The 21,043-nt window shown below is 46.8% G+C and overlaps 1 protein-coding gene across 2 annotated transcripts in view; it reads right to left on the bottom strand.

Moving 5' to 3' along the window:
• Positions 1–232: 232 nt before the first annotated feature.
• Positions 233–21,043, bottom strand: part of prkcbb (protein kinase C, beta b) — a 64,073-nt gene continuing 43,262 nt past the window's right edge. Inside the window, exons 16-17 of one of the 2 annotated variants that reach the window (XM_066641992.1) lie at positions 19,818–19,958; positions 233–2,913 (exon numbers count right to left, since the gene is read on the bottom strand). In XM_066641992.1, coding sequence (XP_066498089.1) covers positions 2,755–2,913; positions 19,818–19,958 — 300 coding nt within the window. In that variant the 3' untranslated portion in view covers positions 233–2,754. Of the gene's footprint in view, positions 2,914–14,737; positions 14,968–19,817; positions 19,959–21,043 lie in introns of those variants that run through there. The other variant, XM_066641991.1, reaches the window with a different exon arrangement.

Genomic DNA, 21,043 nt, shown 5'->3' with positions numbered 1-21,043 from the left:
GGACAAGTCCCACCAACAATATGCTCCGCCCCTTCTGGAATGAACTGTGCTTTGTTAAAACAGAAGAGACAATGGAACTGCGTCAGAGATCAAAGTATCTGGGGCCACAATCAATCAGACACACAATAGATCAGAAAGTTCACAGCTTTGATCTAAAACAATAAAGAAAACACACTCAGACAGTTCTGTTTGAGTTGAGCATCTGTATTAGATACAAATCATGGAACAAACATCAGTTTATTGATCAGAATATTTAACTAATCACTTTATTAATTACTTTATTAATCAGTATTATTCTATCTGGAGAATTCTATAATGAAGATGGAGTGATGTTGTGTATTTGTTTATTATTGGTTTAGAGCAGCAGTGAAACACTCCAATGGAGAAAAAGCCGTTAAATGTGTTTATTTCCTATATCTTTAATTAACATTGCTTATTTTAATATTAATTGATAGCTCTGAGATGAAAGAGTGGCTCCACGACTGGGACTCGCCTTTTATTTCTGTTAAAGTGTCAGTTAGAGTCAGAGGCTTCAGCTGATCACACACACACTTCAGTTCAGTTCAGTAAGAGACCGACTGAAAATACAGGCTTCATTCAAACAAAATCAATAGATAGATAGATAAACAGATAGACAGACTGATAGACATGTTTCAGGACTGTTCATTGTAATTATTAATACATCATTGAGGAGGTTTTGGTGAATTAATGATATTTTAGGTAAATATTTATTTTATGATATTTGTGTAAATATTAACAGCCCCCAGTCGTGCAGTCACCCACCTGCTGCTGCAGTGCATTATGGGATGGCACTAATTGGTAAAGAGAGTTTAAATAAGACATGACTCCCTATGATGGTATCGATCAATCATTCAAAAAATCAATCAATCAATCAATCAGTCAGTCACATTCCAATCAATGAGGTCCATTCCAATTACTGATGGATGTGTGTCTAATCTCATAATCAGAACAAAGGGCAAACCTTATATTTCTCACACACAGACACACACACACACACAAATGTGCACACACGTTAAAGAACGACTACACACACAGATATAAACACACATTGAGAAACACACACACACAGAAAAACCTCCACCCAATGTCTCCTGACAGGACGTGTTATGATGTCACTTCCACATTCCACACGTTCCTGCTTAAATTCGGTTCAGTGAAGGAGACGTAAACAACAGAGGGCTTTGATGTAGTAACTTTGTTCCTTTACATTGGGGGTGGGGCTTAGAGGAAACATCAGTATTATCTATTAACTATTAATAGATAATAACTATTACCTATTATCACTGATGTGAACTAATTTATATTAACATGAGGGGGTGGCTCCAGTGTCTCAGAACCGATCAGAACTGATCACCCCACTGGGCTTTTCACACAGGTGTCACAGAACCTCTACTGAACCTCAGTCAGCTGCTGTCCAAACATTCTGACCAATAAGAGGTCTGTCATCATGGTAACAGTCCTCAAATGTCAGTCGTCGTGGTAACAATCCTCTGAGGTCTGTTGTTATGGTAACAGTTCTCTGCTCTGTCTTCATGGTAACAGCCCTCAGAGGTCTGTTGTCATGGTAACTGTCTAAACAGCTTGATCACTCTAAGCTCCTTGTGCAGAACTCTGGGATAGTGTGAAGGTTTAGACTAAGGGTCAGGCCTCTATCTTTGTCCAGTGTCTGAGAGTTGGTCCGGAAAGATTGCAAAGAAAGAGTCCAAAGAGATGGGTCCATAGTTCTACAGTTTGTTGGGAATGCTGTTTTCTGAGTCTTCCTCCTGTTTTCTGAGGCTCCTCCTCGGGCTACTCCGGCTCCTCCTTCTCCGGCTCCATATCCTCCTCCTCTTCTGGCTCCTTCTTCTCCCCCTTCTTCTCCGGCTTATGTTCCTCCTCCTCTGGCCCTTTCTCCTCCTCCTGCTCCCCCTCATCCTCATCTGGCTCCTTCTCCTCCTCCTCCTCCTGGGGAAGCATGGGTGGTGCTGGAGGTGGTGTTGTTGGGTCCAGCAGGGGGCGCTGTGCTCTGTGTGGATCCCAATGCCAGAGTGCAGTGAGAGGACACTGTACTGAATAAACAGTGCCATCCTCCAGACAAGATGTAAAGCAAGGTCCTGAGGGCAGTAAAGACACTGGGGGCAGTTCCTGGAACTCATGGAAGTCATGGGTGACCCTGATGTCCTAAATCTGCCCCTGTGGTCCCTCCTAGTGTCCTAATTGGCCGCTGGTGGGTGGGGACCCTTGAGAGGAAGTGGTTCTTGTATAGTATCACAAAAACTGCAGAACTGTACAGAACCTACAGCAGGGGGCAACGTCCTGAGGTGTCTGCGCTGTAGACTGAGGAGGACCACCCTCCCTACAGCAACAAGCTCTCAGCACACTCAGCTCACACACAGACAGATAGCGAGACAGTGACATACAGGTGGGGACAAACATGGACATTCAAACCTTCAAACAGACAGAGAGAGAGACAGGGAGAGAGGGAGACAGGCAGGGACAAGTGCTTAGTACTAACTAAAGATCAGACAGACAGATGAACAGAGAAATAGATAGACAGGTGGGTAATGAGACAGGTGCTCAGTCCTGTTCGACAAACAGACAGACGAATGCTCAGCTCTGGATGACAAACCGCTGGCAGTGAGACAGGTGTTCAGCCCTGGTTGATCCAGGAAAACCTAAGGATCCTGTCCTGCTCTAAGTTCAGACAGACAGTGAGACAGGTGGCAGTGAGAAAGGTGGCAGTGAGACAGGTGCTCAGCCCTGGTTGGGATGGACGTATTCGGGGTTGGTGTAGGAGAACCCGAGGAACTCTTCCTGGTCTAGGTTCATGATGAAGAGTTTATCAGTCGGAGTCAACTCCGTCGCCATCTTTGTGAACTCACGGTCAAAGTTACAGGTGTCCCGACTGTTCTTCTACAGAGACAGGAGAGAGAAAGAGAGAGAGAGACAGACAGAGAGAGCGAGAGAGATAAGAGACAGAGAGAGTGAGAGAGAGAGAGAGAGAGAGAGAGAAGAGACAGAGAGAGTGAGAAAGAGAGAGAGAGAGAGATACATAGAGAGACAGGAGACAGAGAGAGACAGGGGAGATTACTGATCCAGTTTACAGAACAAATGGTGTGTGTGTGTGAGTGTGTCAGTGAGATTGTGTGTGTATGTGTATGTGTGTTGAAGCTGAGAGAGAGTTAATGTAGAGCTTTAGCAGCGGACATCCATGAAAGGAATCAGCTGGGGGAGGGGGTCAACAGCAGCTAAACAAAGACACTCTCACTCACACGAGAGAGTAACCATAGCGACAAAGACATCCCCACATCAGCAGCAGTGGGCTTTCTGTAGCTTTAGTGTCTGGCAGAAATCTATGGTGCCCTGCAGGGGACATGAGGGAGAATGAGTTAATAACTTGTGAGAATGAGATAACAAGTATTTCCCAAACGTCAGAGCTCTGCTCCGTACACAGTGCCACGGCTTTTAAAGTTGGTCCCTTACATCACTACGTTGTCCTTCAATGGGTGTGTGTAGGGAAGTCCCCATACCACCATCTTCAGATTAGAACCAGCTCCTCACTTTCAGGAGATGTTCCTCACAGAAAACCAACAGAACCTGAAGTTTACACCTGATCCAAGCTCCAGAGACAGTGGGACCCGTAACAACCGCCCAAGACCCCTCCCCCTCTCCCCTAAGCTGCCCCATTAGACTCACCTCTCTTTGAGAAGAGAACAGCTTAGAGCTGTGGGTCTGAAAGGATGTGGCATGGGGCATAGACTGAGAACAGGGAGCTGGACCTGTGTGTGTGAGGTCTTTTGAATCAAATCAAATCAAATTTATTTATATAGCGCTTTTCACAAATGATGTTGTCACAAAGCAGCTTCACAGAATTCCAGTAAGACAAAGATTTGACATGAAATGTAAAAACAAATGTAAAACCCTCAAGTGAACAAGCCAGGGGCGACAGTGGCAAGGAAAAACTCCCCCAGCTGAGGAAGAAACCTTGGGTGGAACCAAGGCTCACAAGGGGTGACCCATCCTCCTCTGGTCAATCTACTGGTGATGATAGTTAGTAGTCCATGAGAACTTCAGTGAAGGGACAGCTTCAAGGCACTTGGTGGTTGCTGGAGCGTGGGCAGCTGGTCTGAAGCGTGGAGGAGGATCTCGACAGTCATCCATCAGTGTCCAGACAGACAGGTGGGCAGTTGTTTATTCGGAAAGATGTAAAGGGATGGAATTAGTTTTGAACTGTTTTGTGTTTGTAAAGTAGAAAATATGAAAATTTCCAGAGTGTGGCTAATGACTCCGGCAGATCTGACTATGACAGCTTTTGAAGAGATGGACACTTTGAACCAGGGGTCACCTTTGGCCGCAGCGGGTCACTTTTGTGTAATGTGATGGCTCCCTGTGTCCAGCAGGGGTCAGCGATGAGAGTGTGGCTCAGTGGTCACACTGTGAGTCTGACGGAGCTAAAGGCTGCAGCGTGAAATCCAGGTCACATGGCCGAAGGTGCAGTCGCTGTAATAAAGCACGGCGGTCAGTTCTTTTGAGTTCAGCTTCACTAATTCAGTTTTATGGTCACCGCTGAGCCGCAGGGGCTGGGACACTGAGGATATTTATAGCTCTGACCCACGTGGAGTGACCCCAGGACGCAGGAGGACCACCAGGGCCGATCTCAGACTGAGACACTGCTTTAACCATCTTCATCCTGTGGTCAGATAACCACAAACACACCACATCTTAGTCACTTCCTTCTCACAGGGTAGCGCCTTCTGTCCAGATCCATGTCCTTTCAGACCCACAGGCTGTGTAAGAAACTAGGAGGAGGATGTGTGTCCTGCGTATCTGTCAAACTGTGGGGTCTCAGGACTCTCTTGTGTTCAGCTTCTGGATGATGGCTTAAAGCATGTGCTGATCATTTACTGACCTCTCTCTCTCCCTTACTGTCATGCCATGATATTTTAAACCAGGCCACCATTGTCACAGTTTCAAAGACTGGCAGCGTTACCTGCCTAAATGACTGACACCCAGTAGCTGTAACCTCTGTCATAAGCAAATGCTTTGAGAGGGTGGTTAGAGACCTCATCTGCTCTTCTTTACCCAGCACCCTGAATCCACTATTGCTTGCATACAGGCGGCTCAGGTCTACTGACGTTGTAATAGCCCTGATTCTGCACACTGCACACAGAAGGACACGTACCATCATCCCCCCAAGTCTCAACATCAAGCTCTGAGATCTGGGTCTGAACAGTTCCCTGTGCAGCAGGATCTTGAATTTCCTGAGGAGTCCAAGGCAGGTGGTAAGGATGGGCAGCATGGCGTCCTCATCACTGATGCCCCTCGGGCCTGTGTGCTCAGTCCACCAACGACTGCACAGCCAGACAATCTGAAAAGCACATCAGCGCCTCTTCTACCTCAGATGGCTGAGGAGGTTCCGTATTAACCCCTGCATCCTCAGAATATTCTGGATCTATACACCAGCCACTGTCTTAGGAAGGCCAGAAGAATCACGAAGGACTCCACCCACCGAGCCACTGTCTGTTCTCTCTGCTGCCTAGTGGTAGGTGGTACTGAAGCATGCACTCCAGGACCGGCTGGGTCAGAGACAGGTTCTTCCCCTAGGCCATCAGGACGCTGAACACTCAGTACAACAGAGATCCGGACCACAGTCACAAAGTCACTACAGTCCCGACAGTCACAACAGTCACACAGTCGGTCACCACAGTCACACAGTCGGTCACCACAGTCACACAGTCACCAGAGTCACAATATTCACACAGTCACCAGTTACACGGCCACCACAGTAACACAGTCACCACTTTCACTACAGTCTCACAGTCTTCACAGTCGCCACTGTCACACAGTCACCATTGTCACACAGTCACCACAGTTACAAAGTCCCCACAGTCATCACAGTCACCACAGTAACACAGTCAACACAGTTACACAGTCATCACAGTAACACAGTCACCACAACCATCACGGTACCACAGTCACACAATCACCACAGTTACACAGTTACCACAGTCACACAGTCATCATAGTCAACACAGTTACACTGTCACACAGTGACCGCAGTTACACAGTCCCCACAGTCATCACAGTTACGCAGTCACCACAGTCATCACAGTCACCACCTTCACCACAGTCGCCGCCACCACCTTCACCAGTCCCAACCTTCACCAGTCATCACAGTCACCACCTTCACCACAGTCATCACACTCACGCAGTCACCACCTTCACCACAGTCACACAGTCATCACAGTTACACAGTCACCACAGCCATCACAGTTACACAGTCACCACAGTCACACAGTCATCACAGTCACAAACTCAATCTGTCACCACAGTCATCACAGTCACCACAGTCACAACCTTCATCACAGTCATGCAGTCACCACAGCCACCACAGTCATCACAGTAACACAGTCACACAGTCACCACAGTCATCACAGTAACATAGGCACACAGTCACACAGTCATCATAGTTACACAGTCACCACCTTCACCATGGTCATCACAGTCACGCATTCACCATCTTCACTACAATCACACAGTCACCACCTTCACCACAGTCATCACAATCACACAGCCACCACCTTCACCACAGTCACCACAGTCATCACAGTCACCACCTTCACCACAGTCACCAGAGTCACACAGTCATCACAGTTACACAGTCACCACAGTCATACAGTCACCGCCTTCACCACAGTCACTACAGTCATCACAGTCACGCAGTCACCACAGTAACATAGGCTTAAATCATCACAGTCACACAGTCATCATAGTCACCACTGCCACACAGTCACCAGTCGCACAGGCACACAGTCACCACCTTCACTACAGTTTCACAGTCTTCACAGTCGCCACTGTCACACAGTCACCATTGTCACACAGTCACCACAGTTACAAAGTCCCCACAGTCATCACAGTCACACAGTTACACAGTCATCACAGTTACACAGTCATCACAGTCACACAGGCAGTCACCATAGTCAGTCACACACACACACACACACACACACACACACACACACACACAGTTATCACAGTCACCACTTTCATCACAGTCACCACAGTCAAACAGTCACCACCTTCACCACAGTCACACAGTCATCAAAGTCACGCAGTCACCACCTTCACCACAGTCACAGCCTTCATCTCAGTCACCACAGTTACCACCTTCACCTCAGTCACCACCTTCACCACAGTCACCACAGTCATCCATCTCACAAACTTAATGCTGTGTTTAATCCACCCTCTAGGTCTTTGTCACAGTACTTTCGGACTCTTTCCAAATTTCACCCTGTGCTCTTTTGCTATTGTTAAAGTAACATATACACTGACGTTTTCCTAGTTACATATAATAACACTTGTATATTTCAATAGTACAATATTGTGTGTACAGTGTAACGTATTGTATATAAATGTAAGTTTAGCTGTGTATATACTGTACTTAAAGTTTATTTTGTACTGCTTATATATATTTATTTTCTTTTACTTATTACTACGGTGAGGGACTAAGATTTTCACTCACACTCATGTTATGTGACGTGACAATAAACCTGACTTGAACAAGACAAACTGAGCTCTCTCCTGTGCTTTTAAGAGAGGGGGCGCTGTGTCACGCTCTGAAAAGAAACACAGGCCCAGTAGCCCACCACACAGGGACATGGCCACATTCGCTGACACATCATTGCGCCCAATCATTCCAGTAGGCACTGCGACTCTGAATTGGATAAGCGGTTACAGATAATGAATGAATGAATGAACTCTCCTTTCTGACAAACACATTCAGAAAGATAGAAGGAGGGGCCAGTGCGGGAGAAAAGAGGGGCCTGGGCGGGTTCAAATTCGCTGATACAGACTCCTTTTTGACATACACATTCAGAAAGAAACACAGGGTGAGTCTGGGTGGGGAGAAAGGCGGGGCCTGGGCTGGTCTGAGCAGAAAAAAACACTGGGCTGGTAAACAAATCAGAGAGAACCGTGTTTCTCCACAATCATAGACGTCCCATCCATCCATTATCTGTGACCGCTTATCCAATTTTAGGGGGGTCCAGAGCCTACCTGGAATCATTGGGCGCAAGGCAGGAATACACCCTGGAGGGGACGCCAGTCCTTCACAGGGCAACACAGATACACACACATTCACTGTCGAGTCGCCAATCCACCTGCAACGTGTGTTTTTGGACTGTGGGAGGAAACCGGAGCACCCGGAGGAAACCCACGCGGACACGGGGAGAACACACCAACTCCTCACAGACAGTCACCCAGAGCTGGAATCGAACCCACAACCTCCAGGCCCCTGGAGCTGTATGACTGCGCCACCGTGCCGCCCTCGTAGACGTCCCATTTTACAATAATCTCCACATTTATTTTTGTAAAATTAAACTTGTTAGAGTTTTACCTGAACTCCACTCAGCTCTAAGAGGAGTGTGAGACAAGTGTGAGTTAACAACATTATTAAGAACAAATATATTTATAAAGATACTAATTGTTGTCAGAAAAATGAGACAATTTTTAAGAAGGTTTCTGAAGAAGAACTGTTCGCCTTCTATCTCAAGAAGAAATAAATCACATTTAGAAAGAGTATTTTTCTAAAGACACTGTGTGGATGTGTTTCGCGGTCTGACCAGAGATTCAGCTTAATGCACAGAGAGGAGATTCCCGCCCCCACTGCAAAAAGAAGACCCCTGAGGGACCCCTGAGACACAGCGCCCCCCACTGGGCTCCTGTTGCCTCTCTGCCTTTACTCTGATCTTGTTTCTTTAATTTGTTCCTCTAGTGAAAACGGCGCAGAGGCAAGAACTCGCCGGCTTTTCAGGAAGAGGATTAGACTCTCGCTGATGTCAGCACTGACCTGCTTTCAGCTGATAACCCAACACACACACACACTCTCTCGTTCTCTCTCCCATATTCTAATTCAGAATTAATTATCTCTCTCTCTGAGAAAAGGGTGGCGTGTATGTGTGTGCGTGTGGGTGGGGGGGGGTCCACACACACACCCCATAGTCGTCCCCTGCTCCACACTGTAGTAGAGCATTTCCAGGCTCCACGCACTCAGCGGTTACTGTTAATAGGTCAGACACGCTCTGGACACTGTGGAGTCCCAGCTCCACTTTAGCATCAGCACTTCATAAAATGGCTCAGAAAACCCTGTCTGACCTAGCAACAGTAACAAGAAGCAAGTGAGTGGGCGGAGCCTGAAGGTAAAATCTTAGTGAATGCCATTCTGTAGCAGGCATCATGCCCATATAAGGAGTTCTGGGTCTGAGCTGGATGCCAATATCAGGATCGTTATTGATGTGGAGCTCTTTAATGCATTAAAGCAACAATATGCAATAGATTTACCTTAACATTCCAGCTTTAAGATCACTGTCATGCTCCACTGAGCTATAACAGGGAGAACAGCGACTCTGTCTCTGCTACTCCAGGCTCAGCCCTGCAGAAACCGCACTGTGTAACTTTTGGAGGAGGGCAATAACCACCCCATGCCCAGACCCCTCCCCCTGGTGTCAGGACAGTGCTGTGAGTCATTTACACTCTGTAACTGTAGAGGGAGCCTAATGTTGCTTTAATGAGGTGGTGATTCAGAGCAGGGCTTTTTTTTTTAACGTTATAGATACAGAGCTAAGGAAAGATGATGTCTGAAGGCTTGAGTGTTGAATGTAGTGAAATAATCCCAGATTCTTTATAAAATAAAGAGACAGAAACATGGAGCTGCAGCTTTCATTTTATTAAAGTAGTTTTTTGCTTCTGGAAGTTACTTTTTGGCACAAGAACGAAAAGCGTTGAAAGAATTTGAGACAGAAGCCGAGGCTGGAACAGGTCTAATGTCCACACACACGCGCGGCCTACTGTTTACAACACTGACCACAGCCCAGCACACGCAGAGAGGCCAGACAATGTTGACCTGCGCCGCGGGTGTCTCAGGGGTCACTGAAGATGGTTATAAAGAAATAAACCACAGAAATAAACACTGAGACCCTGTCAGACACCTCTGGGGTCCGGGAGACTGTCCCGGGGTGTCTAGTAACAACCGGAGAGTCCAGTACCGACTTGAGAGTCCAGTAATGGCCGTAGAGTCCAGTAATGAACGGAGAGTCCAGTAATGGCCGAAGAGGCCAGTAACAAACAGAGGGTCCAGTAACAGCCGGAGAGTACAGTAATGAACGTAAAGTCCAGCAATGAACGGAGAGTCCAGTAACGACCGGAGAGTCCAGTAATGAACGGAGAGTCCAGTAACAGCTGGATAGTCCAGTAACAGCTGGATAGTCCAGTAAGGAACGGAGAGTCCAGTAATGAACGAAGAGTCCAGTAACAGCCGGAGAATCCAGTAATGAACGGAGAGTCCAGTAACGACTGGAGTGTCCAGTAATGACCGGAGAGTCCAGTAAATCCCCAGCGAGACTGACCATAGGGCATCAGAGTTTCTGGCTCGATCGATATGAAAACATCACTGATACCAATCACCAGATCGATCACCAATCACTGATAACATCAGCCTCCTTCATCTTCACAACTCCACACTGAGACCGTGAGACTTTTTCCTCATATTTGCTGTTATGTAAATGGGCACTGGTCATCACAGAACAGTCTGCGTTGTCTGTGCCCTGTTACTGACTCCATATTGTTATCTAGAACACAAGATTCTTTCTGAAATAAGGGGAACAAAGCTTGGGTTCCTCTGCTGCCCACAGCTGGGTTTAGTTTGGAGATGTTTAGGTTTCATCAACAGCCCTCACCTTTAGAATTTGGATATGTGATGAGGCAATGGACGGTTTCTCCTTGGAATTCACCATTCCACCTTAAATGGCACAGCATTTAAGTTCTGTACCGTGCCAGAATATTGCTACTCTGCTATTTAATGTGCAATGGAAATCCAGATTCAGGAGTGTGGAACTAGGGCAGATGAGTGTTACAAATGCCAGGCCATGGTGCTGCCCCCTCTGTGCACTGCAGTCAGTGCTGTTCCTCTGGCTCTGGACATGGTCAGTTGGTATCAGTGAATTCACACCATCGTCGATGGATAATCAGTCACCGTTCCCACAGAGAGGACGTGGGGCCGAGACCCCTACGAGTACCCACTGCGCTGAGGTCTGAGAAGTTGATGGACGATGGGAAACTGAACAATTTCCAGAAAGAGGCAGGCGCATCAAGGCAAGCACGTTTACAGCCGCTGACACATTCTCCAAACACCGACAACATGCACAACCATTCCGTCTGTCATCAGCACAACAGGCCCCGCTTCCAGCTAACACCACTCTCACCGGGGGTCCCCGGGGAGCCAGACTCATGCAGAAGACCCTCTGCCTGCTTTCTCTCACAAACTAGAACCAAACAGGCAAACGCAACAGAACCAAACCCAAGGAAAGAGGGAGGGGCTCAAAACCAAAACAACATCACAACGTCACACGTTGTAGAGGATGCAGTGATCAGTGCCATGCAGTGGGAAAGGAAGGACTTATATAATAGTCAAAACACAAAGCCAAACTGATCTAAAGGACTGTGTGTGGGGGGGGATAGGGTGGGGGTAAGGGTCAGAGGTGGCCAAAGGCGAGAGAGTGCCCAGTTACCTTTACTCAAGCACCTGCAGGGTCCGTCCCTCAAAGAACACTACAGTCTCATACAGCACTGAGCTCCACCCCACCTAATATCACAATAAACCAAACCCCATTAGTGCAATGAGTGTGACATTCTCCCTGTGTGTGTGTGTGTGGATGAAATTAGATTGAAAACATGTTAAATGTTGCGCTGCATTCATCCTGAGCTCCATTAGGAAAAAGTTGCAGAAGACTGAAGGTTTATTCTGTTCTTGGGGATAATAAAGTCTGTATGAGTGTGGGTTTAGATGATTTACAGATGGGGTCAGTGTTAGAGAACAGTAATGGAGCGCACTAATATTAATGATTTTTAATGCGACGGACAGTTACCATAAAAACAAAAAAGTGGAGAAGGTGTGAGTTTTAAATTATTTTTATATGCTACAAACAAATATTTTAAACTCATTTGTACTCCTGATGTTAATATCAATAATGATATGTTTATTGATAAATGAGGGATGTGCAGATCACTGCGGTAATGTTCTTCAGAGCGTGGGATTTCAGGAAGTGAAGGACATTATTCTGGAGGAGCCTCGGGTCCTCAGGGGGGTCTCAGGAAGGACGCAGTTTGAGAAAATGTCTTCAGTGAAAAGGAAACAGAGAGATGTGGAGTTTCTCCTTCACTGTGGGTAGAGCTAAAGCCCTTACTATGCACTGAGGAATCTGATCATGGTGCTTGAGTTCAGGTTTGGGACTCTGCCACCTCTGGAGAAGACAGGGGGTGCAGGAGAAGGGAGAAAGAAGGACAGGTCCTTTGGGGGGCAGCGGGGTGGACTTGGGTCTAAAAGTACACAGATACTCAGTAAGTAAGAAGACGCTGGAGTAAATACAGTTCTACTACAAAGTATTGCATGCATCTAAAGTGTGCAGTTGATTAAATATTGCCGCGCGACAGTTTCTGCTCATTTGCACCACAGCCTTGTGGCCTGTAGGGGGCGCACACCAGCAGGAGCCAATGGAATCAGTTGGAGCAAAGAGACGAGCAGGCAAAGGGAGGGATTTTGTGGGGTGTGGGTTTCCCGGGGGTGGTTATGACTGTTTTATTGTAGGGATTTGGAAGTTTATGATGGGGTCTTAGGTGTTAATGGAGGGAACTGGGGTGTTTATCCCGGTGAACTGGGTGAACTAGGTTGTATAGAGTGTGTATGGTGGGGTATCGGGTGTAATGAGATGTTGAGAGTGGGATGTATGATAGTTGAATTTTTATAGTGGGTTATCTGTTTTGTGGTATTTGGGGTGGGGTATTGGGTACATATGGTGGGGTACTGTGTGTATATGGTGGGGCACCTGGTGTATATAGTGGGGTACTGTGTGTATATAGTGGGGTACTGTGTGAATGGTGGGGTACTGGGTGTATATGGTGGGGTACTGTGTGTAAATGGTAGGGTATTGGGTGTATATTTTGGGGTACTGTGTGTAAATGGTGGGGTACTGGATGTATATCGTGGGGTACTGTGTGTACATGGTGGAGTACTGGGTGTATATGGTGACGTACTGTGTGTAAATGGTGGGATACTGGATGTATAAGATGGGGTACTGAATGTAATTGGTGGGGGACTGGGTGTATATTATGAGGTACTGTGTGTATATGGTGGGGAATAGGGGGTATATGGTGAGGTACTGTGTGTAAATGGTGGTGTACTGGGTATATATGGTGGGGTACTGTGTGTATATGGTGGGGTACTGGATGTATATGGTGGGGTACTGAATGTAAATTGTGGGGTACTGGTTGTATATTGTGAGGTACTGTGTGTATATGGTGGGGTACAGGGTGTATACGGTGGGGTACTGTGTGTAAATGGTGGGGTACAGGGTGTATATGGTGGGCTATGGGGTGTTTCGTGTGTTTATGGTGAGGTGTTGTGTGTATGTTGTGGGGTACTAGGTGTGTATGGTGGGGTATAGGGTGTGTACAGTGGAGTATAGGTTATATATGGTGGGGAATTGGGTGTATATGGTGGGGAATTGGGTGTATATGGTGGGGTATAGGGTTTGTATGGTGGGGTATCGGGTGTGTATGGTGGGCTAAAGGTTGTATATGGTGGGCTATAGGGTGTGTAGGGTGGAGTATAGGGTGTATATGGTGGAGTATAGGGTGTGTATTGAGGGGTATAGGATGTGTATGGTGGGGTACCGGCTGTATATGGTGGGGTATATGGTATGTATGGTGGGGTATCAGGTGTTATGGGATGTTTAGAGTGGGATATATGATGGTTATTGTACTTTTATAGTGGTTTATTTGTTTTGTGGTTATTGGGTATATATGGTGGGGTACTGGGTGTATGTGGTGGGGTACTGGGTGTATATGGTTTGGTACTGGGTGTATATGGTAGGGTACCGGATGTATATGGTAGGGTACCGGGTGTATGTGGTGGGGTACTGGGTGTATATGGTGGGGTACTTGGTGTATGTGGTGGGGTACTGGGTGTATATGGTGGGGTACTGGGTGAATATGGTAGGGTACTGGGTGTATATGGTACGGTACTGGGTGTATGTGGTGGGGTACTGGGTGTGTATGGTGGAGTATAGGGTGTGTATGGTGGGGTATAGGGTGTGTATGATGGGGTAAAGGGTGTATATGTTGGGATATAGGGTGTGTATGGTGGGTTATTGGCTGTATATGGTGGGGTATTGGGTATTATAGGACGTTTAGAGTGGTATATATGATGGTTATTGCATTTTTATAGTGGGTTATCTGTTTTGTGGTATTTGGGGTAGGGTATTGGGTATATATGGTGGGGTACTGGGTGTATGGTGGGCTATTGGGTGCTTTGTGTGTTTATGGTAGGGTACCGGGTGTATGTGGTGGGGTACTGGGTGTATATTGTGGGGTACTGGGTGTGTATGGTGGAGTATATGGTGTGTATGGTGGGGTAAAGGGTGTGTATGGTGGGGTATAGGGTGTGTATGGTGGGGTAAAGGGTGTATATGTTGGGATATAGGGTGTGTATGGTGGGTTATTGGCTGTATATGGTGGGGTACTGTGTGTATACGGTGGAGTACTGGGAGTATATGTTGGGGTACTGGGTGTATGTGGTGGGGTACTGGGTGTATATGTTAGGGTACTGGGTGTATATGGTACGGTACTGGGTGTATGTGGTGGGGTACTGGGTGTGTATGGTGGAGTATAGGGTGTGTATGGTGGGGTATCGGGTGTGTACAGTGGAACATAGGGTGTGTATGGTGGGGTATCTGGAGTTTTGGGTGTTTACGGCGGGGTGTTGGGGGTCTCGGTGGGCAGGTAGTCAGAGTTAATGAAGGAAAAGCCCTGGAACTCGTCCTGGTCCAGGTTCAGGATGACCTCCTGGTCCGGGGGGGTGAGGACCGGAGGATGGCGAGTGAAAAAGCGATCAAAGTTCTCCGCCTCCCGGCCGCACTGCAGAGGGAGAGAGAGAAACAAGAGAGACGTGTGATGGATGAAGGGAGGGGTCAAAACCACAACAGAAACATGTGGGGAACAGTGTGAGGGTGGAGGGATGGAGGCAGGGATGGAGGGTTTGAGGGAGGGATGGAGCTATGGATAGATGGAGGGAGAGACAGAAGGATGGATGAGTGGATGGATGGAGGGAGGGATGAGTGGACAGATCGATGGGAGGGAGGGAGGGAGGGAGGAATTGAGGGAGGGATTGAAGGGGGGATTGAGGGATGAGTGGATGGAGGGAGGGAGGCAGTGACAGAGGGAGGGATGAGTGGATGAGGGAGCGAATGGGAGGGATGAGTGGATGTAGGGAGGGAGGGAGTGACAGAGAGAGGGATGAGTGGATGGAGGGAGGGGAGGGAGGTATGAGTGGACAGAGGGAGGAACAGCAGGACGGAGGGATTGAGGGACAGAGGGATGGATGAGAGGATGGTGCAACAATAAGATTCTTATGAAAGTGAAACCATCTTAAACCCAGCAGATGTCTGATATTCCTCCCCCTCAGACTGTGGTACTGATTACTCATTACCCAATGCTGATCACTGATTATTGATTACTGAGGGTCCTCTGTTCTCTTAGATGGAAAATCAGGTCTGAGGAGGGTCTGCTGGGTAAGAGCTGGTTTTTAGGTGGAGTAAACAGAAAAAAGGACAGAAAATGGAGTGAAGGAAAGAGCAAGAGACACTGAGACAAGAAAACGCTGTGATGTTAGCGATAGCGTTCACACATTCATTTTATCACTGTGATCATTGGCCGATGGAGTCCCACCTCCTAGGCTTAGAGCAAATCCTCACAGTGAGGCAACAGCACCGCCAATAGAGTGAGGACCCTCAGACCACACTGACCTTTATCTTCCACATCCTCCAATCACACACAACCCAAACTGCCCAGAAACAACAGGCCAGCATAGACTTCCCAAGGAATTGAGATCTGAGCACAACACAAACACATCACACATCAAAACACATCTCCAGTTTCACCTTAATCTCTTTTTAGTGTCTCCTTAATATCTCTGTATTTCCACATTAACATCTCTCTAGTTCCACCTTAATATTTATGTAGTGTCTCCTTAGTATCTCTCTAGTTCCACCTTAACATCTCTGTAGTGTCTCCTTAACATCTCTCTAGTTCCACCTTAATATCTATGTAGTGTCTCCTTAATATCTGTTTAGTTCTCTCTTAATAACACTGTGTTTTCATTTTAATATCACTGCAAGTCCACATTAAATTCTCTGTAGAGTCTCTTTAATACCTGAAAGTCCTTATATGGGTGTGGTCATTCTGCAGGGGTTTATTAGACTCTGTCTCTTTAAGCTCAGACGAGGACAGTCCCTAAGTGCGGTCAGTCTTCCATCCTCAGGGCGAGTTAACATCAGTACGAGACCACTGGAGCTGAAAACGCACCCTTCATCACTCCCCACCTCAACCCCCCCCCCTTTCTTCCTCCCCCCTCGCCTCTCCCATCTCCCCATCTTTCAGCTACCGATGGATGAATAGAAGACTTGGAGCTGAATGACCTGGTTCTCCTGACCTGAATCTGTGGTTTCCCCTGCGCTTCAGTGGCTGGAGGTGGAGCCGTCAGTCGCGTCTGGGTAGTGTGAAACTACTTATTTCCCATCATCTTAATGTCCTCAGATCCATGTATCCATTGTCCTATGGTGGGTTGGTCCCCACTACTCCATAAATACAGACACACACTGGAGCCCAACGAGATGACCCCCCAAGAGCAGCAAGCCCCTGGGCCGAGAGGGGGCAGGGAAATCAGCTGCCTGCCTGGAGACACCTTCAAGAGGTACAAACTCCTTTTCCACACAAAACCCCCCACAGTGTAGCACAGTTCAGTTTCTTAATGAAACGTGTGTGACATGCTTTGGTCAACCCCCACGATCCCCACAGCATCATTCTCTGCCTGTTCCTTTAAGTGATAATTATCCGCTTGCTGTTCACCCCGACCACGAGCGCACAGCAGTGAGGAACGAGGAGCAGAAGCTCTGGTGTTTAGTTGTTTACACTCTTTCTCTTTCATCTCCATTCTTGTTTTCTCCGATTTTACTCAGAGCTCTTAATTCGCTGTGCACACTGTGTTTGTTTTGCTGCGTTTAACCTCGTCTTTGTGCTCTCACATAAACACGGGTCCAGCGCTGTAATTGGACAGACTCAGATGAGGGGGCAGGGCCATTCTAAAATCTTTGCACTTGACGTCAGAAGTGGAGCAGAATCAGAATGACTTTTGAATGACGTTTTATCCCATGTTTCTGACTCAGGGGACAGAAAACTGACTGGGTCTTGTTTCACAGTGTGTGGGTTGGTGGGGGGTATGTTCACAAGTGGGATCCTACTTCTGACACCAGTGTAGTTTTCCTCCTGTTGAATGAGAGGCAAGGACAATGAGCACACGTCCCCCTCTCAAATGACTACAAAGTGTCCCCCCGGAGGACTATGAGGGCACAAAAGGATCCATTTGCATAGCTCCACCCCCTTACTGTCCTTAACCACATGATGGTGCTAGAGCACAACACAATAGTTTAAACACAGATAAGTGTGTTCACACTATACTGGTCAGATGACAGAGATGCTCAGATGTTTCTCCTGAGATAGAGTCCAAAAATCTCCCCTGTTGATTCTTGAGATTAAACCCGCTCATTCTGATGCTGGACACTTCACTTTGTTCTGGACACCAGCATCTCACGTCTCCTTTCTGTCTCACACTCTTTCTCCTGAGAACCTTTAAGAGAGTCTCCATTATGTCTCCTGAGACACCAGTGAGACGTTCTGTGCAGTAAAGCTGTCCTCTTGGATGACTCTGATGCTTCCTCTTCCGTTGGCTCCTGGAAGGTGTGCGAAAGCTTTTCAGTGTCTAGACAGGTCCAGCTGTCCACTCTGATTAACATCACACTCCGGGAAAGCGTTTACTACAAGTAACACACTAAATTACCCCCACTTATAGCTCCATGTCCCTCCCCCCGCCTCTATTATCCCCCCTGCCATCTCCACCCCATCTCCCTCTCTCTCTCTCTCTCTCTCTCTTATTCTCACACTTATGGACTTTCCAAGAAAAACAGTAGCACACTTTTCCTTCATCACTCCACACTCTTTTCACACTCAGGGTAAAAGAGACAGAGACAGAGAGAGAGAGAGAGAGAGAGAGAGAGAGAGAGAGAGAGAGAGAGAGAGAGAGAGAGATTAAAGAGAAAAGATAGTGTATCTTAGGGCACTTATTCCCAATGTTAGCGCACATGAACTACTGTAGTAGACTCTAAGTACTAAGCACTAAGTAGACTCCTAGACTAGTGAACTAAGTAGACTCTAGAGTAGTGCACGAATAGACTCATAGAGTAGTGCACCAAGTAGACTCCTATAGTAGTGCACTAAGTAGACTCCTAGAGTAGTGCACTTAGTAGACTCCTAGAGTAGTGCACTAAGTAGACTCCTAGAGTAGTGCACTAAGTAGACTCCCAGAGTAGTGCACTAAAAGACTTCTAGAGCAGTGCCATAATATACTCCTAAAGTAGTGCACTAAGTAGACTCTACACTAGTGCACTAAGTAGACTCCTAGAGTAATGCACTAAGTAGACTCTTAAAGTAGTGCACTAAATAGACTCTAGACTAGTGCACGAAGTAGACTCTTAGAGAAGTGCACTAAGTTGACTCCTAGAGTAGTGCACTAAGTAGACTCTAGAGTAGTGCACTAAGTTGACTCCTAGAGTAGTGCACTAATAAACTCCTAAAGTAGTGCATTAAAAGACTTCTAGAGTAGTGTCATAATAAACTCCTAAAGTAGTGCACTAATAGACTCCTAAAATAGTGTACTAAGTAGACACTACAGTAGTGCACTAATAGATTCCTAGAGTAGTTCACTAAGTAGACTCCTAGACTAGTGCACTAAGTAGACTCCTAGAGTAGGGCACTAAATAGACTCCTAGAGTATTGCGCTAATAGACTTCTAAAGTAGCACACTATGTTGACTCCTAAAGTAGTGCACTAAGTAGACTCCTAGAGTAGTGCATTAAGTTGACTCCTAGAGTAGTGCACTAATAGATAAGTAGAGAGGTTCTGAGCTGACAACATATTCTTCTTGACATAGAACCATGGAACCAGGGGTGAAGGGTCAAGGACTGCGGTCTCCTGGGTTGCACCCTCAGAGGGTTCTGACCCCACTGAGGTTCCTCAGAGAGACACAGGTTCCTCTTCTTTCCCCCTCAGTTAGCACAGAGCTTTAGGGCAGTTTGTGAAAGATCACTTTCTAAAGTTGGTACGGTGGCCCAGAGAGTCAAAAAGCAAACAACAAACCAGAACACATGAACCTCAATGTCCTACTGGTCTCTTCCTTCAAAAACAGTTGTTTCTTGACACTCCGGGCCACAGTATTTTAGCAGGGTTAGCGTGTAGCGTGAAGAAGGCCCAGATCCGGTGAAGGAGAGAAAGAAATAGTAAAGACCACAGCCTCCACCACTCAGTGCTGAGGGTCTGTTTATGTTTAACCCTTAGAAGCCAGACTTACTCCCAGCCTGACCACACGGGGGCGCTGTAATTTCAGTGTGGTGCTTTCTGACTGAGCGTAAAGAACAGGTTCTACAATTTAAATCCACACTGCTTTAGTGTTTAGATTGGATTTTGGCTGTTTTTGTTTTTGATATTTATGACATCACAGAAAGATTTATTGAGAGTTAATAAGTCACAATCACACGGTTAGATTACTGTAATCGTTCAGAAGCTGCAATATTAATAACATTACAGCAATAACTCCAGGCTTCCAAAGGTTAACCATTTGTTTGTTTGTTTGTGTGTTTGTTTGGGTTTGTACTTACAGCTTTAGGTTTGAACGGAGGCTGGACCTCTTTGTTTTCCAGTTTCTCCCAGTCAATATAACGAAAAAACCCATGTTCTTTAATATCACGCTCACCCTCAGGACCACAGCCCAAACGCTTTGCAGGATGTTTAGTCATCAGCTGGAGAGAGAGAGAGCGAGAGAGAAAGAGAAAAGAGACGGAGAGAAAGAGACAGATGTACTGATGTTTGTGATGTCAGAACCAGAGTTAATCCTGTCCTTCTGTTCCTGTAGAAAGAGTGTGTGATGAAACACCGGCGACTCTAGGGTGAGAGGAAGGAACTGTGAGGAAGATGAATGAGTGACAGGGACTTAGAGGAAGATGCCTCTCTCTTCTCTTCTGTTTTAATCTGTGTGTTATTCACACACAGATTATTTCTACGTCCACTACACGTGTCGACAGGAACAATTAAACAATTTACATATCTTTTTTATTTGAGTTGTGCTTAAGTAACGAGGAGAGCCCTAACCTAGCGACTGCTCTGTAACGTTATGTCAGCTGTAACCCAGGGGCAAGAGTGTGGTGCTATGTAGAGATGGTCCACACTGTGTCCACATGGAGAGTGCAGAGGGGCGCCCACACACTTATGGACACTGTGGTGGGTTTGGACTGTGATCCTGAGTGAGAGCCATGGCTCTAGACCACATCCACTATCACCATCTCACACACGCCACACTAATCCTCTCACACAGCAGCTGCACACCATCAGCACTGATAATACAGGGCAATTACCACACACACACACTCAGTCCATCCCAAAAGCTATAATTAAAACTTATCTGACGTCTCTTCCGCTGTTTAGCAGTGTATATTCAATTAACACACGTGAGCTCCAACTCTGTCCCAAAGAACACTCTCACACACACTCACCACCATCACCCCCCCCCCCCCCCCCGCCCCCACACACACTCACGCACTCACTCCCTCTCACTCACACACACACACAATCCCTCACACTCTCTCTCACACACACACACACACACTCAGTCCATCCCAAAAGCTGTAATTAAAACTTATCTGATGTCTCTTCCGCTGTTTAGCAGTGTATATTCAATTAACACACGTGAGCTCCAACTCTGTCCCAAAGAACACTCCCACACACACACACTCATGCACTCACTCCCTCTCACTCACACACACACACATTCACACACTAACTCGCTCACACACTCTCTCTCTCTCTCTCACACACACACACACACACT

The sequence above is a fragment of the Hoplias malabaricus genome, chromosome 13 (genome assembly GCF_029633855.1).
Source record: "Hoplias malabaricus isolate fHopMal1 chromosome 13, fHopMal1.hap1, whole genome shotgun sequence".
Lineage (NCBI taxonomy): Eukaryota > Metazoa > Chordata > Actinopteri > Characiformes > Erythrinidae > Hoplias > Hoplias malabaricus.
The sequence above is the reverse complement of the archived record's forward strand: the minus strand, read 5'-3'. Positions and strand labels throughout refer to the sequence as shown.